Consider the following 13,316-nt stretch of genomic DNA (forward strand, 5'->3'; position numbering starts at 1 on the left):
TGTCTCTCTTCTTGGTGTTTATCGTCGCGCTATTGTCAACTAGTTTTGAGCTGCGCGTTATAATTTGGAACACTGATGAAGTGATTTTAGAAGATGATGCTTTCATGACAGGAGAGAAGATGTCTGACATCTATGTTAAGGGGTAATGATGCACGGCCCGTCCCATTCCCACGGCCCACCCCTTCCCCTTCTAACCCGCCTTCCCCCTCTCCTTGGGCGAACAGAATGTGCATATGCCCTGCCACTCATTGCTGCTTGTCTCACTGCACTGAACTGCACTGGTATGCTGCATTCCTTGCTGGCCCGCTCCCATCTCTAGCTCGTCTCTGGGTTGCCATGTGGTGGTTCTGTTGGGTTATTTTGATCCTATGAAATTACTCTTCAGTTTTTGAGGGCAACAAAAAAAAATTTGATTTTGGTCTTAACAATTTTTTTTATTTATTTTTTTTTGCCAATTAAAAAAAAAATTATGGCATCGATTTTTAAGATTCAATTGTCAGATTTTGCCCAAAAATTCAAAACAAAGAAGAGCAAATTTTAATTATATTATTATTATTGTTTTTATTATCTTTATTACTTCTGTTATAAATGACTCCAAATTTAGAGCTGATGGACGTAATATAGCCTGCTTTACGAGCCGATACTTTCTTAATTTTTCTATTAATTTGAAATGTTTAAAAAAAAGTTTAATGTTTTAACTTAATTGTATAATCTATTAATTTTATTTAGATTGTATTTATTTTTTTAATTTCTTATTTTTCCATTTGTGTTTTATATAAACTTCTGAAGCTCAAAGTTATTTTCATTTGAAATCCCTATCTATTTAGTGTCATAATCTAAACTATTTTGTAATATTCTTGCATTAATAATTCTCTATCCTTCCCTAACTACACTAACTGCTTTTCTATTTTTTTCCTCCACTTTCTTTTTGATGACATTTGCATGCTGGGATACTCAAACAAAGCGTCATCAGGGAGCAGAAGCTGCGGTCACTTCCGCAACCCCTCCCTGAAACAACGTGTAAACAGTGACACTGGGCTAGTACCTACGCGCTGTGCACAATGACAGCACACTCAGTTGCTGGCTCAGATCAGCAGTAATGAGCCAGCAACAGAGTGCAATTTCAGAATACCCACCATGCAGAGGCCAGTGAGGTCATTAGCGGGGGCAGTACTGGTCTCTGCACTCCAGGAATTCGGACATCAAACTCTGTTGCTGGCTCAATACTGCTTATCTGAGCTGGCAACAGAGCGCGCTGTCATTGTGCACAGTGCCCGAAACGGAGGTCAAGGATGATCCTTAGTTTCAGAAAGGGAACAGAGGCTGCTTTTGGGATTCTCAAAGTGTCATCAAAATGGAAGTAGAAAAAAAATAGATCAGTAGTCAGATAGCGTAGTTAGGGAAGGATTGGGAATTTTTAATTAAAGTATATTAGAAAGTAGTTTAGATGATGGCACTAAATAGATTGAAATGAAAAGTACTTAGCTTTTAGACCACCGATTTAACACTAGGACTACTGGACTCATGACCCTGACTAGAACTACTGAAGTGCAAGTAGCCAAAATGACTATACCAGTAGTCCTAGTGTTAAGCAATTATATAAACAAAATGAACTAAAAACATTATTATATTTTATATTTCACCCCAAGAATATAAAAATGCTGTAATTTGCAACAATTTTTGTTAGATATAAAATATTAGGTACAATAAAAGTGGCCAACTGAACTGGCTAATTAATTATTGGTTGGAGAAGGTAAATAAATAAAATAACAATCAAATAAATCAAATTAATTTGTGAATTCTGCAAAAACAGGTTCACAAGAAGGTAGCGAAAGCTTTTAGTATTGGTTCACATTTTATAGGAGACATTCATAGTTAGGTCACAAAGAAGACAGAAGTGCGCTACATTCGACTGGAGGAAATGATACAAGGGAAGTGGTAATGTTTAAAAAAGAATCACAAAAGTTCATAATATCTTGTTCTTTTATTAATAAATGTTAAGGCATGCTCCATAACTAAAGCGGTTAGTTCAATGATTCAAATTCGAATTATAAGTGTACTATATAAAAATGAAAAACAGATAAATAGAAAATGTAAAAAGTAAATTAAAACAGATTAAAAAATGCTAAATTAAAACAAAAGAAAAAGAAAAAAACAAAAAAGGTAATTAATCCTACAACAAAAATATTATAAAAATAAATTAACAAAGTAAGATAAAACAAAAATAAAATAAAAAGTAAGGTATATTAAAATAAAATAATAAAAGTAACTTGTCATCACGTTTCGAGGTCGACTGATGGTTCTATTTGCTCTTCAGCACGATGCCTACCCTCAGGACTGGAGAGGCCTTTCTAGCCCTGGTACCACCACACAATCCCACCAGCTAGAGATGCTCTGAGGAGCAGGTGTGACTGCACACAGTGTGTTTCATGTGTTTGCACCAATAAAATAAGGAAATTAAAAAAAAAGTAACAAAAAAACGAGGGTCTGTTACCACTCCGCCATTTTTTTTTAACATTGTGTTTCTTGACTCCAGGTAAGTGTCTTCATAACCTTTTTGTTTCTGAAAGGGATGTAAATGAGCAAAGTGAAAAACCCTTCAGTAACAACGGGGTTAATTCCGAAGAACTATTGTAATTGAGAGGTTAAAGCGGACTGCATCACTGGAGCATCTGCATGGCATGCCCACTCATCTCCCTCTCGTGGAGTCATACCTTCTTCTCTAATAGTAAAGCTCATTTACTGAATGTGCCGCAACCAGGCGTCCGCCACCTAAACCGGCACTGGACATGGAAACCAGTAAATTAGCTCTAACCGTTAATGGTGGAAGTCCCATCTGTCTGTGTGGCTGTCCGTTCCATTTCTATGCCGGCATGTCGGGGGGCTTTCATGCAAGTGTGTGTTTTTGTAGTGTGAATCTGCATGTGCTTTTCCATGAGAAGAATGGTGATTTATGTTATATATTTTATGTTACGTGTATATTATTGTGTAATATTTACATATGTAGGCATTTTTTTCATTCTGTTTTTTTTTTTTTTTTTTTAAGTACTTCTAAATAATTTTTTACAAATGTACATTTAAGTATACTTTTTTTTTACATTTAATTTTAGTAAAATATTATTTAACAAGGACATAATAATAATAATAATGTTATGATTATGATAAATTTAGGAGTTTCGCAAAATTTTGGCAACATTTTTTGCTAACAGAGAACATTACAATGATGATGATGACTATTTATTTTCAATAAACTAACTCCAAGGTTTTGTAACACCTATAATTACTGAAAATGTTTTTTTTTAACATATTAATTTATTAGTTAGAAATATATATTATTTCAAATTAAGAAATGAAGCTATAAATAAAACAATTAGTAGAATTTGCTGAAAAAATATATTAGAAATCACATACAAAAATACTTTATTTTTTCGCTCATCTTTTTTTTAAATAATGCTCTATATTAACATTAATGTTTAATTAAATTAACTTTTATTTTTTTGTATTTTAAAATTATTTAAGAAATGTTAGTCAAATTTGTATATTTTCTATCAATCGAAAATCAAATTGGTGTTAAATGTATAAATCTAATTTGTGCTAAATTTTAAATTTGTAAATCTAATTTGTGCTAAATTTTTAATTTGTAAATCTAATTTGTGCTAAATTTTAAATTTGTAAATCTAATTTGTGCTAAATTTTAAATTTGTAAATCTAATTTGCGTTAACTTTTAAATTTATAAATATAATTTGTGGTAAATTTTAAAATTATAAATATAATTTGTGTTACAGTTTTAGTTTTTAAATATAATTTGTGTACAATTTTAAGTTTATAAATCTTATTAATCTCTTGTGTTCAGTTTTAAATTTCTAAATATAATTTTAACTTTAATGAATCTAAATTATGTAAAAAAATGTATTTAGAAATCTAATTTGTGTTTGTTTTATTTTTTAATTTAAATTCAATGTTTTAAAGAATGTCAACATATTCTTGTAAGTTTTCCATACATACAAATAGGTTAAAAAAAAATCAACATAATTAAAATTTCTATAATTTCCCAATATGAAGAGTTTCCCTGTAGGGAATAAAATATATAATTGAGCTATAGCTTTCATATACATCTTGAGAGTCTGATGGAACCTTACCACCTAAAACTAAAAAAGGAAATTATATCGGAACATTATTAAAAATAATAAGAGCTTTCAAATGCTGATTATTTTGTTTTTAAAGCTTCAAATAGTTTAAACTTTATGTTTTTAATTAAAATTAATACTTAAAATATCCTCCTTTCTAATTGTAGTATTCAAGCAAAATAATTGTGTAAATAACTAAATTTATAAGGTTTAGGTTTTAGGGAGAAATTCTGAAATATATAAATAATTAAAAATGAAAAATTTAACCTTTTTCTTCCGTTGACTTTGGGTGGGAAATTCAGGTGGCTGAAAGGTCAGCAGGAAGATAAACAAGACACCGATGTCCATTATCATTCTCTTACTGGTGAGGGAAACTTCAACTGGAGGTTTCTCTTTCCTTTTGACTATTTGGTGGCTGAAGAGAAGATTGTCATCTCCAAGAAAGAATCCATGTTCTCTTGGGATGAAACTGAATACAAGATCCCGGCACGTCTCACTCTCCAGGTCTGGGATGCCGACCACTTCTCTGCTGATGACTTCCTCGGTAGGACGATTCGGAAACACTCTCCCTATCACTGATGAGATCAGGAAATAAATAAATTCTAACAGTAAAATAAAAGTTAGTGAACTCGTAATATATTCCCCCAACAGGCGCAATAGAGCTTGACTTGAACCGTTTCCCTCGAGGGGCGAAGACAGCGAAGCAGTGCTCTATAGACATGGTGGCCCCAGAAGTTGATTTGCCAATGGTTTCGATCTTCAAACAGAAGAGGGTGAAAGGATGGTGGCCGTTTGTTGCCCGAAATGAAAACGATGAGATGGAGCTCACTGTAAGATGGCAATTACTTAAATCCACAGATACCATAAAAAGGAGACATTGTTGAATTTTGTGTGTCACTTGGACTGTAAGTTGATGGAAGATGGAAAGGTAATTGATCAATGGTAGAAGGTTAATTTCCTTTATTCTGTTTAGGGTAAAGTAGAGGCAGAACTTCACCTCTTGACGGCAGAAGAAGCTGAGAAAACTCCTGCTGGACTGGGACGTAATGAACCAGATCCTCTTGAAAAACCAAAGTAAGTGACGTTACCATTTACTATGATCAATGCGGCCTAGTGAGAGATGGAGACATAAAACAACAAGCTGCAATTCACTGCATACATGTACATAATACTTGACAATGTGCAGGTCTCAAAGGGTCTACCTACTCTATGGGGCAATTTGGTAGATGTTCGATTTCCTTATAGTGTACCTGCAGGACAAAGTATTACACATTGTCCATTTAAGTCAACCCTTCACATTCTAAATACAGCTGTTATAAGTTGCCTGTGAGTGAGTGGATTTTTTTGATTCCTAGGACTCGAATCAGTCAAATCTTGATGGCCTGTCTGAAGAATTGTCCTTGAATTTTATCGTCCCAGAAACCCCATTTTTTCTTGGCATGATTCTCTGACGTACATATGATGCCAGTGTAGTTTCCTCACAGCCGGTCTTTACTTCTCGTTGGCTGGTTCCATAGCCGATTTGCCCATAAAGGTCATGAATGCCATTCGGGGTGGTCATTGGTTGGGTCCATGGCGGCCAAACATGGAGTCTTCATGGATGTGATGAGACATGCAGCAGTTTATGACAGACAGTTCAGTAGAGCTCCAGAAATAGTATGGTGTGATCCCTAGTAGGATTTGTAGTTCTTTATGGGTAGATCCATTGAGGGTTTAGCGCAATCATAGTCCCTTGGTTTGTTGCAACATTCAGTTAGGCCTTCAACGTGCCTAATTTTGTATTTCCCACAAACCCTTTAAAAATCTTTAAGGTCAAAAAGTTCTAGATTTCCTCTGAGATAAGGAGATAAGAAGCCCCCAAAGGAATATTCTCCACTGGTTTCCAGTAATGTTGGGTTAGATGGGATCATTGCCTCTAGTTTTCTGACTTCCACTCATGTTCCATTATATCTTTCATTGACTTTCTCATTTTCCTCCCTTTTTTTTTTCTCTCACCCGCTCCTTCCTCCTTCCTGATTTTCCGCCTCACCGCCATCTCCTCCGCACCAGACGGCCAGACACCAGTTTCATTTGGTTTCTCAACCCTCTGAAGTCTATCCGCTACTTCATTTGGAATAATTACCGCTGGCTGATTCTGAAAATTCTCATCCTCATCCTCCTCCTTCTCATGCTGGGACTCTTCCTTTACTCTTTGCCTGGATACTTGGTGAAGAAAATTCTTGCAGTCTGAGGACATCCGTGTTGGTACTGTCTTTCCGCTTTTTCATGTCATTCTTCCATTTTCTATATATTCCTTGAGGCGCTGCACGTAGGATCTGGTATGGCCAAATTCACTGGAAAAGACAGTGGCTGTATTATATACCTGTGACTTACAGACCTGTAATACTGCCACATGGTAACATTTACCTACACTGTACCTCTGTGTGCCTATGTACAGTAAATGGCGGCAGAGGACACATGCATGTAAAAAAGTGCCACACTATGGAAATATGTCACCATAGAAGAGAATCATTGCTCACAGGTGCACCATATGGCGGCACACAGACTACTACTATGGGGCAGAGTGACTCTGCGTGATGCACAACATGCAGAGAGCATATTGCATTGTACCTTTCAGGTATTCCTCATAAGTTTTAAAGGTTTTCTTAAAATTTATCAGTTCGACACAAGAAAACATGAATGAATAATATGTGAATATGACGAAAATATATCATGATAAAAACTCACGGGTGGTGAAAGGGAAAGTGTCATCGGAAGAAGGGTATGGTTTACATCAGGTGTTACATGGATTCTTGTAACTATCGATTGTTATACTTGTCATAGTCCTGTATCAGAATCATTTTCACCCTGATCACTAGGCCCAATACTCAGCAAACGCTAGTCTGGATGAAGAGAGGGGGAGGAGGTGAGCTGTGACATCGCCTATTGTGAATGGTGGATCCTGTTTTATCTACTGTATATAGAAGTGTTATCAGTCATTGTACAGGAGGAGGAGGTGAGCTGTGACATCACCTATTGTGAATGGTGAATCCTGTTACCTACTGTATATAGAGGTGTTATCAGTCATTGTACAGGAGGAGGAGGAGGTGAGCTGTGACATCACCTATTGTGAATGGTGGATCCTGTGTTACCTACTGTATATAGAGGTGTTATCAGTCATTATACAGGAGGAGAAGGTAAGCTGTGATATCACCTATTGTGAATGGTGGGTCCTGTGTTATCTACTGTATATAGAGGTGTTATCAGTCATTGTACAGGAGGAGGAGGTGAGCTGTGATATAACCTATTGTGAATGGTGGATCCTGTGTTATCTACTGTATATAGAGGTGTTATCAGTCATTGTACAGGAGGAGGTAACCTGTGATATCACCTATTGTGAATGGTGGATCCTGTGTTATCTACTGTATATAGAGGTGTTATCAGTCATTGTACAGGAGGAGGAGGTGAGCTGTGACATCTCCTATTGTGAATGGTGGATCCTGTGTTATCTACTGTATATAGAGGTGTTATCAGTCATTGTACAGGAGGAGGTAACCTGTGATATCACCTATTGTGAATGGTGGATCCTGTGTTATCTACTGTATATAGAGGTGTTATCAGTCATTGTACAGGAGGAGGTGAGCTGTGACATCACATATTGTGAATGGTGGATCCTGTGCTATCTACTGTATATAGAGGTGTTATCAGTCATTGTACAGGAGGAGGAGGTGAGCTGTGATATCACCTATTGTGAATGGCGGATCCTGTGTTATCTACTGTATATAGAGGTGCTATCAGTCATTGTACAGGAGGAGGAGGTGAGCTGTGACATCACCTATTGTGAATGGTGGATCCTGTGTTACCTACTGTATATAGAGGTGTTATCAGTCATTGTACAGGAGGAGGAGGTGAGCTGTGATATCACCTATTGTGAATGGTGGATCCTGTGTTATCTACTGTATATAGAGGTGTTATCAGTCATTGTACAGGAGGAGGAGGTGAGCTGTGACATCACCTATTGTGAATGGTGAATCCTGTGTTACCTACTGTATATAGAGGTGTTATCAGTCATGGTACAGAAGGAGGAGGTGAGCTGTGATATCACCTATTGTGGATGGTGGATCGTGTGCTATCTACTGTATAAAGAGGTGTTATCAGTCATTGTACAGGAGGAGGAGGTGAGCTGTGATATCACCTATTGTGAATGGTGGATCCTGTGTTATCTACTGTATATAGAGGTGTTATCAGTCATTGTACAGGAGGAGGTAACCTGTGATATCACCTATTGTGAATGGTGGATCCTGTGTTATCTACTGTATATAGAGGTGTTATCAGTCATTGTACAGGAGGAGGAGGTGAGCTGTGATATCACCTATTGTGAATGGCGGATCCTGTGTTATCTACTGTATATAGAGGTGCTATCAGTCATTGTACAGGAGGAGGAGGTGAGCTGTGACATCACCTATTGTGAATGGTGGATCCTGTGTAACCAGGGATTCAAGCTTGAGGAGGCTAATTTGCATATTCCAGGTGCCTTCTGGGAAAAGCGAAGAGTCTCCCTAAGCTAGAAGATCGTTCGGTACAGCCGGGACCAGCTGATTGGAAAGCATCACCAAACCAGGGATTCAAGCTTGAGGAGGCTAATTTGCATATTCCAGGTGCCTTCTGGGAAAAGCGAAGTCTCCCTAAGCTAGAAGATCGTTGGGTACAGCCGGGACCAGCTGATTGGAAAGCATCACTAAACCAGGGATTCAAGCTTGAGGAGGCTAATTTGCATATTCCAGGTGCCTTCTGGGAAAAGCGAAGAGTCTCCCTAAGCTAGAAGATCGTTGGGTACAGCCGGGACCAGCTGATTGGAAAGCATCACCAAACCAGGGATTCAAGCTTGAAGAGGCTAATTTGCATATTCCAGGTGCCTTCTGGGAAAAGCGAAGAGTCTCCCTAAGCTAGAAGATCGTTGGGTACAGCCGGGACCAGCTGATTGGAAAGCATCACCAAACATGGCAGATGTGACAACCTACATGGTGAGCTGCAGCATGTGCTACATGTTCACAGATCGACCAGAAGAATCAAATTTCACCTGTCAGAAGTGTAGACTAGTGGCCCTTTTAGAAGAAAAGGTGCGGGGTCTGGAAGAAAGAATAGCAACTTTGAAACTCATCAAAGAGAATGAAGACTTTCTAGACAGAACAGAAGCATCTCTACTGGTCACAGAAGGTGAAAAAAAGTGTCAGAGAACCTCCAAAAGCAGATGAGTGGAAGCATGTGACCAAAAGAAGCAAGAAGACCATGGAGAAATCACCAACCACACAACTAAAGAACCGATATCAAATCTTTGTAGAGGATGAAGATGGCACACCTAAGGATGAAGCAATACCAGCAAGCAAAAAAGAAAAGGGCACACAGCAACAAGTGACAGCAAAAAATACAGCCAAGAAGCAACGAAGAGTGGTGGTGGTGGGAGACTCACTACTGAGAGGCACAGAAGCAGCCATCTGCAGACCGGACATAACCGCAAGAGAAGTATGCTGCCTTCCAGGTGCGATGATCAAGGATGTGACCGATAGGATACCAAAGCTCTTCAACTCCAAGGACGTCCACCCATTTCTTCTGATACATGTTGGCACCAATGACACGGCAAGGAAGGACCTACCGACAATCTGCAAAGACTTTGAAGAGTTGGGGAAGAAAGTAAAGGAACTGGATGCACAGGTAGTTTTTTCTTCTATCCTTCCAGTAGACGGGCATGGCACCAGGAGATGGAACAGGATCCTTGATGCAAACAACTGGCTAAGACGATGGTGCAGACAACAAGGATTTGGATTCCTGGACCACGGTGTGAATTACTTGTACGATGGACTCCTCGCCAGAGACGGACTACACCTCAACAAACCTGGGAAACACACATTCGCCAGAAGACTCGCTACACTCATCAGGAGGGCGTTAAACTAGAAGAAGAGGGGACGGGAAGAAAAACATTAGACTTGAACAAAGAAGATCCAGGAAAACATACTCAGAAGGGAGGTAAGAACATTTCTAAAACAATCCACAGTGAGGAGATTGGAACAAAACAAAATCCTCTAAACTGCATGCTCGCAAACGCCAGAAGCCTGACAAACAAGATGGAAGAACTAGAAGCAGAAATATCTACAGGTAACTTTGACATAGTGGGAATAACCGAGACATGGTTAGATGAAAGCTATGACTGGGCAGTTAACTTACAGGGTTACAGTCTGTTTAGAAAGGATCGTAAAAATCGGAGAGGATGAGGGGTTTGTCTCTATGTAAAGTCTTGTCTAAAGTCCACTTTAAGGGAGGATATTAGCGAAGGGAATGAGGATGTCGAGTCCATATGGGTTGAAATTCATGGAGGGAAAAATGGTAACAAAATTCTCATTGGGGTCTGTTACAAACCCCCAAAAATAACAGAAACCATGGAAAGTCTACTTCTAAAGCAGATAGATGAAGCTGCAACCCATAATGAGGTCCTGGTTATGGGGGACTTTAACTACCCGGATATTAACTGGGAAACAGAAACCTGTGAAACCCATAAAGGCAACAGGTTTCTGCTAATAACCAAGAAAAATTATCTTTCACAATTGGTGCAGAATCCAACCAGAGGAGCAGCACTTTTAGACCTAATACTATCTAATAGACCTGACAGAATAACAAATCTGCAGGTGGTCGGGCATCTAGGAAATAGCGACCACAATATTGTGCAGTTTCACCTGTCTTTCACTAGGGGGACTTGTCAGGGTCCGAGTCACAAAAACACTGAACTTTAGGAAGGCAAAGTTTGACCAGCTTAGAGATGCCCTTAATCTGGTAGACTGGGACAATATCCTCAGAAATAAGAATACAGATAATAAATGGGAAATGTTTAAGAACATCCTAAATAGGCAGTGTAAGCGGTTTATACCTTGTGGGAATAAAAGGACTAGAAATAGGAAAAACCCAATGTGGCTAAACAAAGAAGTAAGACAGGCAATTAACAGTAAAAAGAAAGCATTTGCACTACTAAAGCAGGATGGCACCATTGAAGCTCTAGAAAACTATAGGGAGAAAAATACTTTATCTAAAAAACTAATTAAAGCTGCCAAAAAGGAAACAGAGAAGCACATTGCTAAGGAGAGTAAAACTAATCCCAAACTGTTCTTCAACTATATCAATAGTAAAAGAATAAAAACTGAAAATGTAGGCCCCTTAAAAAATAGTGAGGAAAGAATGGTTGTAGATGACGAGGAAAAAGCTAACATATTAAACACCTTCTTCTCCACGGTATTCACGGTGGAAAATGAAATGCTAGGTGAAATCCCAAGAAACAATGAAAACCCTATATTAAGGGTCACCAATCTAACCCAAGAAGAGGTGCGAAACCGGCTAAATAAGATTAAAATAGATAAATCTCCGGGTCCGGATGGCATACACCCACGAGTACTAAGAGAACTAAGTAATGTAATAGATAAACCATTATTTCTTATTTTTAGTGACTCTATAGCGACAGGGTCTGTTCCGCAGGACTGGCGCATAGCAAATGTGGTGCCAATATTCAAAAAGGGCTCTAAAAGTGAACCTGGAAATTATAGGCCAGTAAGTCTAACCTCTATTGTTGGTAAAATATTTGAAGGGTTTCTGAGGGATGTTATTCTGGATTATCTCAATGAGAATAACTGTTTAACTCCATATCAGCATGGGTTTATGAGAAATCGCTCCTGTCAAACCAATCTAATCAGTTTTTATGAAGAGGTAAGCTATAGGCTGGACCACGGTGAGTCATTGGACGTGGTATATCTCGATTTTTCCAAAGCGTTTGATACCGTGCCGCACAAGAGGTTGGTACACAAAATGAGAATGCTTGGTCTGGGGGAAAATGTGTGTAAATGGGTTAGTAACTGGCTTAGTGATAGAAAGCAGAGGGTGGTTATAAATGGTATAGTCTCTAACTGGGTCGCTGTGACCAGTGGGGTACCGCAGGGGTCAGTATTGGGACCTGTTCTCTTCAACATATTCATTAATGATCTGGTAGAAGGTTTACACAGTAAAATATCGATATTTGCAGATGATACAAAACTATGTAAAGCAGTTAATACAAGAGAAGATAGTATTCTGCTACAGATGGATCTGGATAAGTTGGAAACTTGGGCTGAAAGGTGGCAGATGGGGTTTAACAATGATAAATGTAAGGTTATACACATGGGAAGAAGGAATCAATATCACCATTACACACTGAACGGGAAACCACTGGGTAAATCTGACAGGGAGAAGGACTTGGGGATCCTAGTTAATGATAAACTTACCTGGAGCAGCCAGTGCCAGGCAGCAGCTGCCAAGGCAAACAGGATCATGGGGTGCATTAAAAGAGGTCTGGATACACATGATGAGAGCATTATACTGCCTCTGTACAAATCCCTAGTTAGACCGCACATGGAGTACTGTGTCCAGTTTTGGGCACCGGTGCTCAGGAAGGATATAATGGAACTAGAGAGAGTACAAAGGAGGGCAACAAAATTAATAAAGGGGATGGGAGAACTACAATACCCAGATAGATTAGCGAAATTAGGATTATTTAGTCTAGAAAAAAGATGACTGAGGGGCGACCTAATAACCATGTATAAGTATATAAGGGGACAATACAAATATCTCGCTGAGGATCTGTTTATACCAAGGAAGGTGACGGGCACAAGGGGGCATTCTTTGCGTCTGGAGGAGAGAAGGTTTTTCCACCAACATAGAAGAGGATTCTTTACTGTTAGGGCAGTGAGAATCTGGAATTGCTTGCCTGAGGAGGTGGTGATGGCGAACTCAGTCGAGGGGTTCAAGAGAGGCCTGGATGTCTTCCTGGAGCAGAACAATATTGTATCATACAATTATTAGGTTCTGTAGAAGGACATAGATCTGGGGATTTATTATGATGGAATATAGGCTGAACTGGATGGACAAATGTCTTTTTTCGGCCTTACTAACTATGTTACTATGTTACTATGTTACTGTATATAGAGGTGTTATCAGTCATTGTACAGGAGGAGGTAACCTGTGATATCACCTATTGTGAATGGTGGATCCTGTGTTATCTACTATATATAGAGGTGTTATCAGTCATTGTACAGGAGGAGGAGGTGAGCTGTGACATCACCTATTGTGAATGGTGGATCCTGTGTTATCTACTGTATATAGAGGTGTTATCAGTCATTGTACAGGAGGAGGAGGTG

General features: G+C 38.7%; 1 protein-coding gene across 22 annotated transcripts in view; it reads left to right on the forward strand.

Annotated features, from left to right (window-relative positions):
• The window catches only part of OTOF (otoferlin), a 342,337-nt gene that overhangs the window by 320,039 nt on the left and 8,982 nt on the right, over positions 1 to 13,316 (forward strand). For 13 of the 22 annotated variants that reach the window (XM_069728475.1, XM_069728470.1, XM_069728473.1 and 10 more), the window contains 3 exons: positions 4,431 to 4,672; positions 4,780 to 4,958; positions 5,102 to 5,202. In XM_069728475.1, coding sequence (XP_069584576.1) covers positions 4,431 to 4,672; positions 4,780 to 4,958; positions 5,102 to 5,202 — 522 coding nt within the window. Of the gene's footprint in view, positions 1 to 43; positions 143 to 4,430; positions 4,673 to 4,779; positions 4,959 to 5,101; positions 5,203 to 6,177; positions 6,373 to 13,316 lie in introns of all 22 variants that reach the window. The other 9 variants (XM_069728471.1, XM_069728478.1, XM_069728477.1 and 6 more) reach the window with 3 other exon arrangements.

The sequence above is a fragment of the Ranitomeya imitator genome, chromosome 5 (genome assembly GCF_032444005.1).
Source record: "Ranitomeya imitator isolate aRanImi1 chromosome 5, aRanImi1.pri, whole genome shotgun sequence".
NCBI lineage: Eukaryota > Metazoa > Chordata > Amphibia > Anura > Dendrobatidae > Ranitomeya > Ranitomeya imitator.